The 18598-nt window shown below is 63.7% G+C and overlaps 1 protein-coding gene across 1 annotated transcript; it reads right to left on the bottom strand.

Moving 5' to 3' along the window:
• Positions 1-44: 44 nt before the first annotated feature.
• WDR90 (WD repeat domain 90) lies at positions 45-18597 on the bottom strand. The gene is made up of 40 exons (XM_025370152.1): positions 18095-18597; positions 17777-17953; positions 17584-17692; positions 17239-17409; positions 16875-16983; positions 16712-16779; positions 16247-16350; positions 15949-16167; positions 15490-15558; positions 14581-14691; positions 14362-14507; positions 14229-14286; positions 13132-13250; positions 12773-12934; positions 12546-12676; positions 12361-12477; positions 11687-11922; positions 11354-11493; positions 10985-11115; positions 10309-10439; positions 9863-10024; positions 9554-9682; positions 9196-9311; positions 9081-9121; positions 8831-8962; positions 8141-8244; positions 7596-7698; positions 7193-7314; positions 6834-6993; positions 6546-6736; positions 6271-6439; positions 5999-6110; positions 5486-5651; positions 2064-2186; positions 1739-1913; positions 1513-1643; positions 1264-1407; positions 1070-1189; positions 875-959; positions 45-434 (listed from the first exon to the last, which is right to left on the bottom strand). Exons 1-40 carry the CDS (start codon positions 18581-18583, stop codon positions 277-279), a joined length of 5640 nt encoding a protein of 1879 aa, XP_025225937.1. The 5' UTR covers positions 18584-18597; the 3' UTR covers positions 45-276.
• Position 18598: the final 1 nt, after the last annotated feature.

Genomic DNA, 18598 nt, shown 5'->3' on the forward strand with positions numbered 1-18598 from the left:
CAGGCCAGGAGTGACCAGAGACAGCCGGTGCAACAATGCAGCAATAAGGCAATAAATGCCCATGTTTATTACAAGATAGAAATATTAAAAATTGCTTAGGCAAAAGGGCAACAGATTAAAGTATTTTCAGATGGCCAAATTCACAACAGCTTTGTCCAGACGATTTACATGAATCCTGGCCTGTCCCAGCATGAGGCCATTGACCACCTGGCTTCTCTGCCAAGCCTGTGTCCAGGTACCAGCCGTGACACGCAGCACCATAGTCCCTGCTGCATCTCAGTGGCCGGAGACCTCCCACACCAGGATCTCGTTGCAGGCGGCCGTGAAGAGCAGCCTGGCAGACGGTGTAAACCTGCACAGGTGCACTGCATTGTTGTGGCCAGCAAAGTCTTGCGCAGTCCCCGTGGCACAGTCTACCAGCCTCAGCATGCACTCTGTGGGCAGATGGCGCAGGTGGGCCAGGGTCAGGGCCAGGCAGCACGCAGAGGGCTCCCCCAACCCACCCGGACTGTCCCCACTGGGCGTGATGCTGGTCGGGGGAGCCGGTGCTACAAGGGCTCCTGGCTGTGCCCTCCACGTGCCACTGGGACTAGGGGGCCCATCACTGCCAGGCTGTCGGCCCGCAGCTGGGCCGGGTCCCTCCTTAAAAGTCGCCGCCACCCTGCATTCAGGCCCTGTGCTGGGCGTTGTACCTGGTTCCTCACCGGCCTCATCATCTCCTGACCCCGGGACCCTCTCTAGGGCAGGTATCCTCACCCCACCCCAGAGACGAGGAGCCCGGGCACAGGTGAGGCACCTGTCTTTGAGCAGGGCACCAGTCAGCCTACATGGCCCCCACCTAAGACGGGCCCAAACTACATCCACCAGTACTCACCAGCAAAGCCAAGAGCCAGGAGGCGGGTCCCCGGGGACAGGCTCAGGGACATGGCAAAAAAGGGCAGTGGTATCTTCTCCACCACCTGTGGGCAGCCAGCGTGAGGCTCCAGGCCTGTGGGCTCAGGGCTCAGCCAGGTCCCACCCACCACGCTGGATCCCTGGGGCTCCAGTGACAAGCAGCAGGTGCATGTACCTGCTTCTGGGAGAGGTCGTAGATGATCACCTCCTTGTCAACGCCAGGGCCCACATACATCAGCAGCGCCCCATCCCAGGGGCAGAAGGCAGCGAGGGAGGGCGGCAGGTGGCCCTGAGTCTGCAAAGGCACAGCATGCTGTGGTGGGGTGGACGGGCGCCAGCCCTACCCACAGTGCCAGGAGCATGCTTTACCTCTGTGGTGGCAGGCATTGGGAAACTCAACCAGTCCACGAGCTCACAGCGGTTCCGCAGCCAGTCGGAGGCCCAGACGCTGACCTGCTGGTCCCCACTGGCAGCCAGCCATAGGTCTGTGCCCTCCACCCCTAAGTCTTCACACTGGGAATGGAGTGGGTGAAGGCTGATATGTGCCTTCTGCCAAGATGGTGCCTGCCCCCCCCCAGCACCCCGGCCCCTGCTCCCTGGCTCTTGGGGCTGCTTTACCTCTTTGCGTGTGACACAGATGGTAGAGATCGGGGCGCCCTGGTGGTCACTCAGCACACGGAAGGTCATCCCTGTGCGGGAGTGGCTCACAGCCACGAGCCCATCCTTGTCTCCAGAAAGGACAGTCTGACCTGGGACCACACCGTCACCCTGTGAGCCCCCAGCCCAGAGACTGGACCTGGGCCAGGTGAGGACGGCACCATCCCCCACACAGCCAACTCCTCACCATCGGTGGAGAAGGTGACAGTGGTCAGCGCCACCGGGTGGGGACGCATCCTGAGCTCCATGGCCGTGCGGGAGACGCTGAAGATGCGCAGGGAGCCGTCGCCATAGCCTGCCGCTAGCCGCTGCTGCTCAGGGTGGCCACAGCACCAGGGGCTCCATGCGAGGCAGAGGCAGCTCTGGGGACCCACAGTGGGGAAACTTCAGCACTCACAGGGGTCCTGGGGACACACACTCAGGCCAGAGGGAGGATACAGCTGCCCCACGCACGCCAGGCCCCCTGCGAGCAGGCCCTCACCCCATCCCCAGCCTGGGCACTCCCCACACACCTGGTTCAGCACCTGGAACTGGATCACAAGCTCCATGCTGGCCAAGGCCCACACCCGCACACTCCCGTCCTCACTGCACGTGGCACAGTGGGACTCTCCGGGGCCGAAGACCACCTCGTTCACCTGAGGGAAGCCGTAGCTAGGCTGGGAGTGTTGGCCGCTTGGCAGGGGAAAGGGACACAGGCATTTCCTATTCCAGCCCCCAGGGCCGGGCTGTCCAAACCAGAGCATGTGCCCCTGGCCCCGGCCAACTCCACATGGCGAAAAGGAGCAGTTCCGGCCTCCCGTGTGCGTCCCTGCGCTAGATCTGGGTGAGTCCAAACCAAAGCAAGCGTACTAGCCAGTCAAACTCGGTGGGATACTGAGGAGAAAGCTGTTTTGACGGCACCTCAAACACAGCAGTGTGGCCGTGTGTCCCTAGCAGGCTGCAGAACGAGGTCGAAAGCACAGACGCACCGGGCGCGGTGGCTCAAGCCTGTAATCCCAGCACTTTGGGAGGCCAAGGCGGGCGGATCACAAGGTCAGGAGATCGAGACCATCCTGGCTAACACAGTGAAACCCTGTCTCTACTTAAAAAAAAAACAAAAAACTAGCCGGGCATGGTGTGGGCGCCTGTAGTCCCAGCTACTCGGGAGGCTGAGGCAGGAGAATGGCGTGAACCCGGGGGGGCGGAGCTTGCAGTGAGCCGAGATCGCGCCACTGTACTCCAGCCTGGGGCACACAGCAAGACTCCGTCTCAAAAAAAAAAAAAAAGCACAGACGCTGCTGGTTGCAGTGAGTACGCCACGCAGTCACGTTTCTCCTCCCAAAACCGCTGCGTGCCCATCGGGGGGAAAGGCAGACGTGTTATTATGTGGGTGCCACTGACAGCTGGGACTGCTGGACTGGCAGAAAGGAGACACAGGTGCCACTCACTAGTGAGAGGAAGCGACGCAGCCGGCACCAAATGTGGACTTTACGTGCAAGTGAGACCACGATGCACTTCATTAAGAAAATCAGTTCAGCTGGGCGCAGTGGCTCACGCCTGTGATCCTAGCACTTTGGGAAGCCGAGACGGGCGGATCACGAGCTCAGGAGACTGAGACCATCCTGGATGACACGGTGAAACCCCATCTCTACTAAAAAATACAAAAAAAAACTAGCCAGACGAGGTGGCAGGCGCCTGTAGTCGCAGCTACTCAGGAGGCTGAGGCAGGAGAATGGTGTGAACCCAGGAGGCGGAGCTTGCAGTGAGCTGAGATCGTGCCACTGCACTCCAGCCTAGGTGACAAGCAACTCCATCTCAAACAAGCAAACAAAATCAGTTCAGCTGAGCGATGAGGGACTGCAGGGACTCAGACCAGGACGTCTCAGTCTGTCTCCCCAGGAGGGGCCCTGGGCCCTGGGCCCTGCAAGGAAATGGTGAAGTCCGGGCGCGGGCAGAACCATACAGGCGGGGCCCGGAATTCCTTACACTTCCACATCACAGGGAGGCCACCAGCGACCACAGGCTCAGGTCACGGACTCAGGACCTGAATTTCCCGGCCCTGGTGGGTGGACACATGCATGATCTACCCATACAATGGAACAGTATTTGGCCGTAAAGAGTAATGACTGGCTTGGCACACACAGCGGCCGGGATGACCCTGGAAACCACACTTGGGGAGAGAAGCCAGGTGAGCCAGTTCCTACAGAACATCCTGAACGGGAAAATCTAGACACAGAAAGCCACTCAGTGGTTGCCAGGGGCTGGGGAGGCGGGAAACGGAGAGTGACCGAGGAACAGGCACACACAAGGTTTCCTCTGGTTCCACAGCTGCTGAATATGCTGAAACTCACCTACTGAAGTGCACAGAGCTCATGCTATGACAACCATACCTCAACAAACCTGCTGCCAGAAAGGTAAACAACCCTCACCCGTCTCACACTCAACTTCCTCTGCTGGCTATCGTCATCTTCAAATACTAAAGACAGGTGTCTAAAGAAAGAAGCGAGGGACAACTGGAAGATGGGACTCGGCATCAAGGAACAATCAATCCCTGTGGGGACCAGCTGACCACACGCAGAGCTCTTAGACCCACAGGAGGAAGCCCGTGGCCGCAGCTGCTGGACCAACACCACACCAGAAACCTGGTCCAGCAGGGAAGGACTGGCACCTGTCCTGCTGCCCCAATTCAGCCCAGGAGGCCACCTCTCCTAAGGCTGCAGCTGGCGGGTGAGGGGGCAACATGGTGGCTGCCCCAACCCCATGAGGCCACGGAGCTTCCAGGCCAGGTGGTCCCAGAGAGGTGAGTGCTGTGTGCTTCTTGGAGACATGGCTCCAGCACAAGGAGGCTGCAGGACAGAGCTGGGCCTTACAGAACTGGACCCAACACCGACCAGAACCTGACCAGATCTGACCCAGAGAGAGCAGAACTTGACCCAGTAGCCTCCCGGCCTCCTGACCTCTTGAGCCCACGAGACTGAGTCAGCAAAGCCAGTCTATGGGAGGTGCGGGGACAGACGATGTGGGGTTTTTAATCTTTTTCTTCCCTTTGAGATGGAGTCTTGCTCTGTCGCCCAGGCTGGAGTGCAGTAGTGCAATCTTGGCTCACTGCAACCTCTGCCCACTGGGTTCAAGTGATTCTCTTGCCTCAGCTTCCAGAGTAACTGGGATTACAGGTATACATCAGGAGGCCCAGCTAATTTTTGTATTTTTAGTAGAGACAGAGTTTCGCCATGTTGGCCAGGCTGGTCTCAAACTCCTGACCTCAGGTCATCTGTCTGCCTCGGCCTCCCAAAGTGCTGGGATTATGGGCGTGAGCCCCCACACCCGGATTAATGTGGTTTCTTTGACAATTAAAAAACAAAACAAAACAAAACAAAAAAACGCAAAGCAATAGCATGGAAAGGACGGTTTGAGAACACCTGCAAGGCCTGCCAGGCGACTCCCTGGTGCAGACACAACTGGGATGGTACCGAGGGACGTGCACACCCAAAACCTTCCTCCTGGCCGGGCGCGGTGGCTCAAGCCTGTAATCCCAGCACTTTGGGAGGCCGAGACGGGCGGATCACGAGGTCAGGAGATCGAGACCATCCTGGCTAACACGGTGAAACCCCGTCTCTATTAAGAAATACAAAAAACTAGCCGGGCGAGGTGGCGGGCGCCTGTAGTCCCAGCTACTCGGGAGGCTGAGGCCGGAGAATGGCGTGAACCCGGGAGGCGGAGCTTGCAGTGAGCTGAGATCCGGCCACTGCACTCCAGCCTGGGCGACAGAGCGAGACTCCGTCTCAAAAAAAAAGAGAAAAAAAAAAAAAACCTTCCTCCTGTGTACCCCAAGGCGGCCGCTGTGAGCCACTGACCGCAGGACTTGGAATAATCTGGGCTGGCGGAGATGGGGCCAGCAGGCAGGAGGGCGCCAGGTTCGGCTGCCCTGCCTCTGTTCAGGCTGGAAGTCCCTCACCTTGCTCCTGTGGCCACTGATGAGACGTGTGCTAGTGCCCTCGGCCCAGCTGATGAACCAGAGCGTGCCCGCTCTGGTGCCCACGACGCCCATGTCCACGCTGTCATCAAAGCTGGCGCTCACCACAGCCCCGTCCAGCACCAGCTCACGTTCCATGAACACAGAACTGGACCTGAGTGTGCAGGGGAGGAGGAGAGAGGAGAGAACAGCGGGTCTCAAGGCTGACAAGAGCCAGCGGGGTCCCCAGCTGAGGCAGGGCCTTCAGCATTGCGTCTTGGGGCCTGGCTGTGCCCTCCCGGCGGAGAAGAGAAAGCCCATGGAGCTGGGGCTTCTGGGCCCGTCCCGTCCTCGATGGCAGCCAGCGAGGCCCAGGCCACACCCAAGCCTGTCCCTCGGAGGGGCTAGCAGACGGCTGGTCTGAAGGGCAGTCTACCGAGGGGCACTGGCTGCAAGCCCCGGTCAGGGACACCAACACCCACCTGCAGCTGAAACACACGGGGGTGAACAGCTCACCTGGCACCCGAGCCCTCGCACCTCAGCTCCGACACAGGCCCCACAGCCCACAGGCGAAGCCGCCCTGTGCTGCTACCGCTGACCAATCGAGAGCTCGAACACAGCAACAGCCCTGGGAGCAGGAGGAGCCATAAGGGGCCACGGCCGCCCTCCCAGAGGCCCTGGGTCACAAGGCTGCCCGGACGCCAGGGCTGGAGATGAGGCCTCTGCCCCAGTTCTGAGGATCCCAGGTAGGCGTCCTGAGGGCCACAGGGCTTCTGCAGGGCACTCACCAATGCCAGCATCGTCTGCCTCCCAGGACAGGAAGCAGCGGCCAGCACGCGTGTCCCAGACACAGACCTGGCCGGAGCTGGTGCCACAATAAAGCAGGGGGGGTGCCCCGTAGCACAGTGAGGTCAGCTCTCCAGCCCCCACTGTCTCTGGGACCTGCTCTCGATGCACCTGGCAGGGTACGAGTAGCCATGGGTCAGTGGTGTCCCGGGGCCCAGTCAGATTCCACCCCACAAAACGACCCCTGGGCCCAAACACCAAGCAGGTGACCTGGCACCTGAAGGCTGATGTCTGCCCCGCATTGCTGCAGGAGCCAGAAGGTGACAGTGCCCTGGCCCACACAGGTGAGCTCGCCGGCGTCCCAGGGGTTGAAGGCCATGCCATGCACCGGCTCCGGGAGGCGGGTGGAGGACACAAGGTCATAGGTGGCCGTGCCCCACAGGGCGAGGGTGCGGCCGTCGTGGTCCCCTGGGAAGGACACACAGCAGCCACGTCAGGTGCACAGGTGCAGCCCCCCCTCCAGGGTCTAGGGAAGCCTGTGGCCTCCGACCCCCGCACCACTGACCCAATGTGACGAGAAGCCTGTCATCTGGTGAGAAGGCCAGAGCCAGCACAGTGGTGCTATGGTGGGAAATGAGATGCTGGCAGAGGCCACCAGACACATCCCAGACGCGGATCTGACAACGGTCAGTCGTGCTGCTGCGGCCCGAGGCAGAGGCCAAGACCTGGCAGGCGAGAGGACATGCAGTGAGTGGGGAGGCTGCGGCCGCTGGCCCCACCTCAGCTCTGCCAGCTCTGGCTGGAGTGGAGGCTGGGGTGGCCATCGGCTCCGTCTGTGGTGGTGAGAGCCCGCACTGGTCCGGGAGCTGGGTTCTGCCAGGCACAGTGGTCCTGGGTGAGGAGGAGGGCAACGTAGGCGGGCACCTGGGCACTGTGGCTGAGGGCCAGCGTGGAGATCTCCGCAGGGTGGCCGGGCCAGTGCTGCTGGGCGCCGGAGTACAGGTCTTCCACCACCACCAGGCGGCCGCAAGTGTAGGCAAAGAAGCCTGTGCGGAGAGAGGGCGGGGCCTGGGGGCGGGGCCGCACAGGGGCGGGGCCTCGCCAAGCCGCGGGGCGGGGCCAAGGGGTTAGCATCATCCCGGGCACAGGCGCGCCCTCCCCACCACCCGGCAGCCAAAGTGCTTCCCAGGACCTGGGCTGGAGCGCCAGGAGGCGCTACCGGGAGAACAGAGCCCCACATTGATGGCTGGCGCTCATATGCCGCCAGGGCCTGGCCTTGGGGTCGAGACAGCTGGACTGGGGCTGGGGGTAAGCTCTGCGCCCCCACCTGTGTCCGGCCTCCAGACCATGTTGGCCCGCCCATTCCCGCTGTAGCCAACGACAGCCTTCAGACGCAGCCACTCAATGCTGGCGGGAGGCAGGGAAGTGCCCTGCAAGGAAGGAGACCCGGATGCTGCTGGGGCCCAGCATGGCCACCTGGGCCCCAAAGCCTGCACATGGGAGGCTGCTTTGGGGCATACCCAGGCCAGCTGCAGAGGGCACGCAGGGGCATAGATGGGGAAGCAGGGGTGGGAGGTGTGGGCACTCGGTGTGCCAGGGCCAGGAGGGACACAGGCCCGTGGGGCTCTCAAGGGCAGCTGCTGGATGAGAGGGGAAGGCGGGTCAGCAGGAGGCCACCACAGGGTCCCGTCTGGAGGCCGGTGGAGGGCAGGGGCGGGGGTGCGGGATGAAGGTGCCTCCAGGAGACAGGTGCCCGAAGGCCACAGCATCACCTTTGGAGATCAAAAACAACCCTGAGGAGGTGCTGGGGAGCCCTGGGGGGGCCTCTGTGCTTGCTGGGGAAAAAGAGGGCTCCCAGAAACCACTCCCCACCTTGGCAGAGTGGGGGCCGCGGCTGGCCCTGGCAGGTGTGAAGGCCTTGTGGGAAGCCGGGCAGGTGGTGCGTGGGGCCCCCGAATTCTTGGTGTCGCTGGTACCTAGCAGGGAGGAGGCAGAGCCTGTGGCATCACACTGCTCTGCAGCTCTTCAGAGACCCCACACACTACATGCCGAGTCTCCCCGCAAGGCCCTGGTCTACCACACAGTGAGAATGCATAGTGGGGCAGAGGCCGGGGCCACAGGTACAGGCAGGTGACCTCGCCTCTTCACACGGTGGACTCACCGACCGCCCTCAGGTCCCTGCACCGGCACCAGCGCCCCTGCCCTGCCCTCCACTGCTCACAGGGTTGGCTGGGGGAACGGGGAGATAGGGCAAGCCCCCAGGAGCCCACTGCCGCAGCCCAGGCCCCGTCTCCAGCCCTGCCGGCCTCCTTCTCCGTGAGCAGTGACCCCTCGGGGTCACGGCTCTCCTCACAGGGTCCTTCCTCATCCGACGTGGTGAAGGTGCCTGGGCCCAATGAAAAGAGGAAAAGCTGCCCACGTCCCCTCTCCCCACTGTGTCCCACCTGATGAGCAGTGATGGTACCTGCACCCCAGAGCTGGACGTGCATGAGTACCTGCTGCCACTGGGCCTGTGTCCTCAGACCCGAATCCCCCCACTCCCCCAGGACCCCTGCTGCTCACCATCGCCACCTTCGGGAGGCCTGGCACAAATGCCTTGCCGTGGTGGAGATGCCTGAGATGGCTTGGGGACCTGCTGCCGGGGGAGCTCGCTGGCCCTGGACGCAGCATCCTCTAGCTGTCCTGTGCCCAAGCCTGGGGAATAAAGAGCCCTGTGATGTTTGGGGAGGAAGAGGAAGGGCCGCTGGGCAGACACAGGACCAGCCCCAGAGTCAGCGCAGCGCCTGCCCCCCTGCTGAGCACAGCCACTCACCTGCCTCGCAGGCTGGGGAGGGCCCAGGGAAGCTTTGGTTGCTGGAGAGGGAGGAGAGCGGGTTTCAGGAGGGTCTGGGGGGCCTAAGCAGACACAGCTGAGAGTAGGCACTTGCCTCTCAGTAGTGGCCAGGATATCCCAGAGGAAGACGGCATCCCCTGCGCTGAGGACCTGCTGCTGGTCAGGAGAGAAGGTCACAGCCTGCACAGGCTCCGAGTGGCCGATGTACACCTGGAGGTATCGGCGTCACACACAGGGACCCTGAGGCAGGGCATGGATGCTGCCGTGTGCCCAGCCCCTGGGAGCGGTGAGCCCCACACAGCGTGAGACCCCGGAGGCACAGGGGGTCCTTGGGGGGTCACTCTTACCTCTCACCTTCTGCTCTCCCTGCCCCCACGCACACCTGCAGGGGTCTCCCGGGCCACCTGAGGTTTTCCTGATGGCCAAAGCCACCTGCCTCCCCACGCACACACCTGGGGGCCTGGGCTGGCCTGTGTCGTGTAGTCCCACACCTTGACCGCCCGGCCAGCGGCCATCAGCAGGAAGCGCGTATCCTCACTGAGCATCAAGGAGGAGCAGGGCTCAGGGTGGACACCGGGCAGCTGGAACACAGTGCTCTTGGGAAATGCTGTGTCTCAGGAAAGTGGCTGGCAGCCTGGGGCCTCCCTTCGTTGCGGGTGTGGCGATGGCCCCCCACCCAGCTGGAGGGGCTGCAGGCACAGAGGCTGGGCCTGGACCGCACAGGGAGGGCCAGGTCGGCGGGCTGCAGCCCTGAGGCTCACCTCCCGGATGATGCGGCCTGACGCAGCATCCAGCACCACGACTCTGTTGGACGAGGTGGACACCAGCAGGTGGCCCAGGGCTGCAGGGCCAAAGCACACAGCCATGGCTGAGTCCAGGCGGCCGCTGGCCAGGTCCAGAGTGCCGATGTCGACTCGCAGCAGCTGGGGTAGCGGCAAGTGGCCAACAATCAGGTCCCCAGGCAGAGCTGGTGCCACCCAGGGCCAGGCTTGGGAGGGAAGCTCCGGGGACACTCACTCGGCACCCAGGCAGCACCTGCCCTGTACAGGAACCTGGCCGCACCTGGACCCCACATGGCTGATGTGTACTGTGACAGGAGGCGGGACAGGGCCTAGGTCCTGCTCAAGTGGCTGTGACCTCCCTCCTGCCCCTGCAGCCAGCCTTTCATGGCCCAGTCTCCCTGGACCCAGGAGGGCTGCAGACTCACCTCATCCAGGGAGGCCGAGCCCATGACTGTCACTGTGTGCCTGGAGGGTCCCACGAAGGCCAGCAGGCGGCCATCCCTGCTGACTGCCAGAGTGCTGGGGCTCGCAGGGGCATCCGGCCATACCATGTCCGCTGTGGCCACATGGGGTGGGGCAGGGGTCAGCTTGGGGGGAGGGAGCGCCAGGGTACACGTGGCCAGGGCCCAAGGAGGCCGCTGCCCCTGCCCCCACTTTCGGGAAACACCAGCCCAGGAGCGCAGATGCGTCACAGTGGCAGAGGAATGCCAAGGTGCCAGTGGGTGCCAGGCGCTGCCAGGGGAGCTGGGAATCCCTGTGGGCTAGCAGTGGTCACAAGTGACCACTCAGGTGGCCCAAGTTATGGTGGCCGCAGGACAGGTCAGGTGCCCGTGGCTGGGTCTGACCCCAGCTGCTGACCTGGAGCTTGGGCTGCCTGCCTCCTCCTGGGCACAGACCTGGGCTGACCTCTGGCCTTGGGGGCCGGGGAATGCTAAACCACAATCTTAGGGCCTTGACAAGGTGACTGAGGCAGCCATGCCGCCCCACAGGACCCAGCCAGTGGACCAGGAAACCGGCACGTGTGTCGAGGTGTTGGCCTGCACCAGACCCAGGCCTCTCCCGCCTGGAGGAGTCCCCTGGAGCGGCTGCGGGGGGCCCAACCTGCCACTCGGAGGACATGCCACTGGGGGTCTGCACAGTTGTACTGGGCCAGGGAGCCCCGGGAGCAGGAGCTGAAGAGCAGGCGGCCGTCAGGGGTGGCGGTCAGGCCGGTGATGGCTCCTTGGTGGCACCTGCAGTACACACAGGGACCCCGCTGGCGCCAGCCCCAAAGCCCAGCTAGGACGTGAAGCCCCAAGAACCACAGGGTCCCTCGACCTCCAGCCAACCAGCCTGGCCACGGAAGTCCCCGTGGGGCAGCAAAGGGTGGGGCTCCGGCCAGCGCTGGCCATCCTGCACAACACCCCCGGCTGGCCACCCCAGCTTCCACCACGGGGTCTCCGTGGGGCTGGTGGCTGGCTGGGCACTTACGTGTGTTCCACCAGGACCTCAGCGGCCTCCAGACTGAAGGAGCGTACAGCCCCACTGCTAAAGCCGCAGAAAAAGATTGGCCTTGTGGGGTGGAAGGTGACGGTGCACGGGGCCTCCTCTAATGATGTGAAGTCGTACAGCTGTGGGACGGGGGCCATGCTGAGGGGAGGGCAGGGATCACAAGGGCCCAGAGGTTCTCCAGGAGGCCCAAACCCACCGGGCCGACACAGCCTGGAAAGACCAGGTCCCTATAGGCCCCCCTCACCCCTGCTGATAAACCCCTGCTTCACGACCTCCTGGCCTTCCCCGCCGCGCTGCCCCTACCAACCATACCTGCTGCAGGGTGGCCAGGTCCCAGATGCGGACAGTGCGGTCCTGGGACACGGTGGCCAGCTGTCCCCGCCTCTGCTCCGTGGCGAGGGCCAGCACTGGGGCGGTGTGGGAGCGAGCCAGCATGTGGTATACCCGGGACGGCGTGTCCAGGAAGCCCAGGTGGCCCGAGGAGGTGGCGGACAGCACACGGAGGCCGTCGGGGCTGACACAGACTGAGCTGACGGGGCCCTCATGCTCTGTGGGTGGGGTGGGGTCAGGGACCTCCCAGGGCCACCCCAGGGTGAGTGGTATGCCAGAGCCAACCCTGGGCAGCCACTGCTCAGGCTTCAGGTTCCCAAGACCTCAGCAAATGCACTCCCTGTTGCTCAGAGTCCCGGGCTCCACATGGCTGCAAGATGCAGCTCCCTTGAGACCACCACTCCGAGGCTAGGCAGGACCCAGGCTGAGGGGCTTCGCCCACTACCCATGGCCCACCAAGCCCTTCCGTGAGGCTGCCCTGTGGGCCACCCTGGCATCAGCCGCCCCAGGGCTCAGGACACGTCGCTTGGCCCTGTGGCTCCCTGTGCAGCCAGGAGCCAGGGCGGCTGACAGCAGAGCCCCAGGGACTTGCCCTTCCCTGCCCCAGCATCCAGGCGAGGCTCTCCCGAGTTGGAGGAGCGTGCCTACAACCTCACCTGCCTCCAGGAGCACGGAGGAAAAGTCCAGGGGCCAGAGCCGCAAGTAGCCATCCGCAGAACCCACAGCACACACGGCCGAGGAGAGGCTGAGGCTGCTGATGGCAATGCCGGGCCCTGGGGGCGGGGGGCGTCAGTACCTCAGTGTCCCTGCCACCCTCGCCATATGGCAGGAGCCCTCTCACCTGTGCTGAAGGTCTGCTTCTGCGGGTGGGGGCCGCCTGGAATCTGTGTGGGGAGCAGGCGGCGGGCATGCCGCACGACCATGCACTGACAGTCGATCTCCAAGATGTGGCCGCTGCGGCTGCACACGAAGCTGCCCAAGAAGGCAAGAGGGGAGGTAAGGCCCTCAGGGTACCAGGCACCAGGGCCCCCACGCTGGGGCAGGCTGTGGGGAAGGGCAGGGGCTCACAGCATGGCAGCTGAGGGCTTCGGGCAGCCGTCCTGGGCCTGCTTGAAGGCGAGGTCGGTGAACTGCAGCACGTGGTGCTCCCCCAGGTCCACGGGGCAGGAACGCAGTGCCCCGCCACGCAGCCGCCAGAGCCGCACGCTGCCCTGCCCACACGATGCCATCCTGCGAGGAATGAGAACTGAGCACCGCAGCAGCCCGCAGTGCCCTGACCCGCCAGGAGACGTGATGCACAACCAAGGCTGGGAACGACGGTCCCCAAGCCAGGGGGAGGTGCTCGGGCCGCAGTCCCCACTCCAGGCCCCAGTCCCCACTCCGGGCCCAGACCCTCTCCCAGCATCGTGGATGGGCAGCTGCATCACCTGGTTTCATCAAAAAAGGTGACCCGGAAGGCCTGGACGTCAAAGTCAGTGTGCGCCTTTGCCAGAACAACCACCTCACCACCGAGGCCCACCTGGCCGGTGCCCCAGGCCACCACCATCTGCAACAAGCCCAGGCTGAGCCCGCACAGCAGGGCCAGTCAGTGCCGCCTTGATTCTGCCAGGCCCAGCTGAGCCCCACCTGGACGTGGCTTTTCTCTCACGCAGAGACCAGCCTCTGAGCGTGCGGCTGCGTAGGGTGGAAGGAAACCAGCCCCTCCATCTTCTCGCCCTGACATGTGGCAGCTTTGGGACGACTACAGAGACCCACGATGCTGAGTGCTGCATCCCATCCACAGAGAAGTAAAAACCCACCCGCAAGCTGGAAGGCAGATAAAAAGCAGCTCGTGGCCGGGCACAGTGGCTCATGCCTGTGATCCCAGCACTTTGGGGGGCTTGAGGTGGGAGGACTGCTTGAGCCCTGGAGTTTGAGACCAGCCTGGGCAATGTAATGAAACCCCATCTCTACAAAAAGTTAAAGAAGCAAAACGCTAGCCAGGTGCAGTGGCCCACGCCTGTGGCCCAGCTGTCTGGGAAGCCGAGGCAGGAAGATGGCCTGAGTCCAGCTGGCAGGGAGGTCAGGGAGGAGTCGAGGCTGCAGTGAGCTATGACTGCACCACTGCATCCCAGCCTAGGTGACAGAACAAGGCCCTCCCTCAAAAAAAAGTATTCTAAAAAAGTGCCCCCACCGAGACACCAGGCGCTTTGGCTGTGTGGACGTGCCACTGATGCCCAAGCGTGGGTAGCTGCAGGGGCTCTGCCACGTGAAAATCTCGTAACTGCATCACCAGCAGAGAGAACGAGGCAAGGTGTGTAAATGCTGACTTAAACCGACTCCAATGGCCGATAAACCAAGACACGTGAGAAATGTGAGCTGCTGGTGCTTTCTGTAGAGAGCAGGTGGGCGGCATGAACACCGGAGTGCACAGAGCCGGGACCCAGGATCACACGAGATGTTCAGAAAACCAAGACCCTTCAAGCTGCCTGCGTGCATCAGGACGGCCCCCCCGGCCCCCAGTCCCCGGCCAGGGCCCGGTTACCGTCCTCCCGTGGCGGTCCTTGCCAACCCCGCAGAGAAGGGATCCGCTGTCAGAGAAGCTGTGAACAGGGGGGAGGTGGTCAGTGTCGCCTGGGCTGACCCCCACCCCCTGCGTGGGGCAGACCTGTGCCCACCTGAGGGAGCAGACGACATGCACTGGGCTCTGGAACACGCACAGGCACCGCCCGGTCTGGAAGTCCCAGAGCCGTATCACACTGGGGGTCCTTGCCTGGGCCGAGGCCAATAGTGAGCCGCTGCCATCCAGCGCCAGGGCGGACACCTAGGAGGCAGAAGGGTGAGGGAGGGTGCAGAGGCTGCAGGTGCGAGCTGCCCTGGGCCCGGGCAGCACCCACCTTGTCTGTGTGGCCGAGGAAAAAGCGCTGCTCCCCCGTGTCCACGAGTAGGACGACGATGACCGCATGGCAGGGGTATACAACAGCCGTCCCGTCTGGGGTCCACAGGGCCTGGCACAAGGGGGCAGGGAGCTTAGGACTGGTGCTATGCCAGGCCCCTCCTGGCTGCTGGGAGGTCAGCTTCACCTCCCACTCCAGCCGAGGGAGAGGGGGTGGCAGGCCTGGCACACACACCTGGGCACACAGCCACCCAGGAACAAGAGAAAACACCCTGCACACACTACACACACGAGTCACAGGCTGCAGATGTCAAAAGAACAGCTGGAACACACAAGCAGGCACGTGTACACACACGCACAGACGCCTGTCCTCTAAGCCCCGCCTCCAGTGCAAGAAACTCTGGGGTGGGGATAACAAAAAGCCAAAGGGCCCCCAAACACTCAGAGCAGGCACCCAGCAGGGCCTGACAAGGGCCCAAGGCCACTGGGGCAGAGGGGAAGGCCACCTCCTCTGCCATGGGGCTCCTCTCCTAGAAGGCCCTCGCCACCCATCAGGGACCCACAGTTTGTGCCCACAGCCTGGCCCCACACTGCTGGTCTGGACCATCAGAGCTCTAAAGACGTGAGAGCTCTGGGTCTTCGGGGGGAACACTTAGCCCAGCCAGTGAGTAAGAGATGCCCGTGACCCTGAGAGCCCCCTGGTACCAGGAGGTGACAGCAGCTGTGGGCGGGGCAGATGCCTGAGCACGCGGGAAGCAGCAGTCTGCAGGGGGACAGGATCGCTGTGCCGAGGGGGCTAGGGAGCCCACACAGCCACCACAGGACATAGGTCTCTCCTTTCTCCCTGTCCCATATCAGCGCTCAAGGCAGCCAACAGGAGCTGCTCTGGACACAGCCACAGGAGCCTCACCTGTCTGGTGCTGTGGCCCCCAAAGCCGATGACGCCCTTGAGCCTCAGGATAGGGTCCGGGAGGAAGCGCTGAAACAGCCATTCACATCAAGGCCCTGGAAGGTTCAGCCAGGCCCCCAGAACGCCCCTGACCAACTCTAGGCCCCACCAAGCCCTAACTGGGTCCTGCCTCTCAAGAAGACTGCCCTGGTCCTGGGTAGCTCCCGTGGTGTGCTAGGGAGGAAGCTGGGACTCCGGCTGTACTGCCAGACCCTCCAGGGTCCCCCACAGACCACCTGGGGCTTCCTCACTCTTTGTGGACAGAGATTCTTCCCCAAAGCTGCCTCCCGCCAGCCTCACGAGGCTGAATCAGAGGAGACCGTCAGAGACACGTTCGTCCTGAATGCACCTCGTGGCAGGCTACCAGCTGCCCCAGCCCACACATCGCCGGAGCCCGCCTGCTGTGGGATGGGCACTCACCTTGCAGGAGCCGGCGTCCTCCAGGGCCACAGGCACCTCAGTCGACTCGTGAGTCAACACGTGGGTGCCGGCAGCAGCCGTGTGGATGTCAGAGGCCTTCACCCGGGCCCAGGGCTCAAGGCTATGGAAACCGGGGCCATCCGCGTTGGAGGCCTCTGAGCGCTCTTGGGACAGGCTGACCTCTGGGAAGGGCCTGGGTGCCAAGGGGGCCTGGCTGGACTGTTGGGGGACAAGTGCCCATCAGTGCCCTGGGCCGTCACGCCCCAACCCCATCTCAGAGAACGAAGGGGATACTCACGGCTGTGGGGCTGGGTGTCTGGACCACTGGAGACACACTGAATCGCACAGGTTTGCTGGAGGCCACTGGGCAAGGAAGAGGGTGTGGCCCCGGCCCCAGGAGGACTACAACAGAGCAAAGACCCCCAGTGACCCAGGGGTGAGCTATGCAGACGCCTGGGGAGAAGCAGCAGCAAGTGGCCCAGCCTCACAGGCTCTGCAGGACCCACAGCCAGCATCCCACTTCCCCCCTAGGCCCTGAAACCCTCCTCTTCCAGCTAGAAAGCTTGGGGCCCCCAGGTACCCCTCACACAGACCTCGCACCCATGTGGTTCTGGGAGCTCGGACAACCTACAGCCTTCCCTGGGTCCCTGCACCAGCTGCAGCCAGTACACCACTAGGTCCTTTCCCAACCCTCCCCTCTCCTACCAAGCCCCACGCACCCTACAGGCCTTAACCTGGGTCCCCGCTGACCCCACAGGCCCACCTGCCTCAGGAGGTGAACCGCTCTTCTCAATCGGCTTGGAAGGCACTTTCAAGCTGTCGCTTGGAAACCTTGGCAGACAGAGGAACAGTCAGCGTCTGGGGGCCCAAGGGCCACCTACCCTCCCACCACCAAGGCCGCCGTGGAAAAAAGCAGAACCACTCACCGGACATGGACGTAGCGGTCATGCCAGCTCTCGCCCTTGGGCACAGGGAAAGCCATTTCCCGAGGCATAGGAGTGACGGGCAGCTTTGCCCACGGGGCCCCAGAGATGGCTACAAGGAGCAGGGTTGTTCCAGGTCAAGGGAGGCTGTTTGGCCACCTGAGCACGGGGCACCTGCCAAGGCACCGCCATACCACCAGCCCAGCCACCACCCCACCCTTGGGCGCCTCCGGGGTGGGGTTCTGGCCAGAGCTCAGAAAGAGCACAGCTTGAGTACTGTACTTTCCGAAGCACCCTGGACTCGGGCCTCTCCAGGGCTGACAGCACGGGTGAGACGTGGAGTGGGGAGCACAGGTGCGGCCCTCACCAGGCTCAAAGCACAGGTCGCTGGTGTAAAGGTTCCTGACCAGCAGGCTGGCGCACAGCCTGACGCTCTTGAGATGGCCGTAGCGACGGTTCAGGTAAACCAGGAGAATGTCCTGCAGGTCGAGCTGCAGGAAGGTCCAGCGGGCTCCATGGGGGACCAAACCCACCAGATCTGCAGGACAGGCACTCAGGGTCAGCGCCCACCATCCTGACAGCCCGACTCCCAGAACTGTGAGCTTGTGCCCCCGCCAGGTTGTCCCCCAGGCCACAGAGGAGCCTCCCTGGGCCTGCACCAGCTCTCTCCAGCCGCCTGTCCTGGACCATCCACACCCCATCTCAGTGTCACCTCTCTGGGGTGTCCTGGCCTCCAGGACGAAGGGAAACTGGAGCCGCGTGGCCGTAGATTTAAACTCCTTGAAGAGGTTGGAGAAAGACACACGGATGACCTGGTTGTCCTGTGGGGACGGAGCAGGGCCTTGAGGAGACGGGCCGCAGGGGTGCTGGGGCTCCCATGCAGCCCCCAGCCGCGGGCTGTGTACCTCGGTGGACACATCCAAGTGGATGACGAAGTGCTTGTTGGGCAGGGGCCGAAAGAGCACATACAGGTACCGCCCGGTCAGCCCCAGGGACTGGGTGCTGTTCTTAGGCAGCTGGATGTAGTTGGCGGCAGAGACTGAGCCCCGAATGCGATACACGGCGCCTTTCAGGGTCTTGTCCTGGAGAAGCGGGAGCCCGCGTCACCGACAGCAACCAGGAGAAGTGCAGCGGGGGCGAGGGGACCCCTCGGGGGCGGGGCCGTTCTCCCGGGGGCGGGGCAGGGCAGGGGTGTGGGCTCCGGGCGAGCCCCCGCCGCCTACCGTCACCACGGCCACGTCCCCCTGCTTGGCGGAGCGCTTCCACTCGTCCACCCGGAAGTGTCTGAAGACGTTGAGGAACGGGTGCTGCCACGCTGCGGGGAGCGGGCGGCGGGCGTCAGGGGGCCCGGCCCCGCGAGCCGGAGCCACTGAGGGGCTGGGCCGGGCCTCGGGGACCAGGCAGGAGCCGGTGGGGCCAGGGCTCTCCGCGCCTTCCCCGGCGACGCCAACGCCAGCGAGGCGGGCGGGACGAGTCCGGGCGCCCGAGGGAAGCCAAGCTCCGGGAGCCCGAGGGTGGGCGCCCGGCAGGCGGTACTCTGCCCGAGCGGGGACTCTGGCCTCGGGGCCTAGGCGGGGGCCCTGAGCACCCCGGCCGCCGACCCTGGACCCCGGAACCCCGGAACCCGGGACCCGCGCCCGCCGCGCGCTATCTCGGGCCATGGCGCCGCTCGAGCTTCCCGCCTTAGCGTCCGCGCGCCCAGCGCGAGACATGCAGCACGGCGCCTG

This window comes from Theropithecus gelada, chromosome 20, assembly GCF_003255815.1.
Source record: "Theropithecus gelada isolate Dixy chromosome 20, Tgel_1.0, whole genome shotgun sequence".
Classification (NCBI taxonomy): domain Eukaryota; kingdom Metazoa; phylum Chordata; class Mammalia; order Primates; family Cercopithecidae; genus Theropithecus; species Theropithecus gelada.

Coding starts and splice junctions, on each gene's coding strand:
- WDR90 (XM_025370152.1), bottom strand. CDS start 18,583: ATGTCTCGCGCTGGGCGCGCGGACGCTAAGGCGGGAAGCTCGAGCGGC. Junction 11,116..11,353: donor GAGGTCCTGGTGGAACACAC/GTAAGTGCCCAG, acceptor TGTGTACTGCAG/GTGCCACCAAGGAGCCATCA. Junction 6,994..7,192: donor CCCTCAGCCACAGTGCCCAG/GTGCCCGCCTAC, acceptor CTCGCCTGCCAG/GTCTTGGCCTCTGCCTCGGG.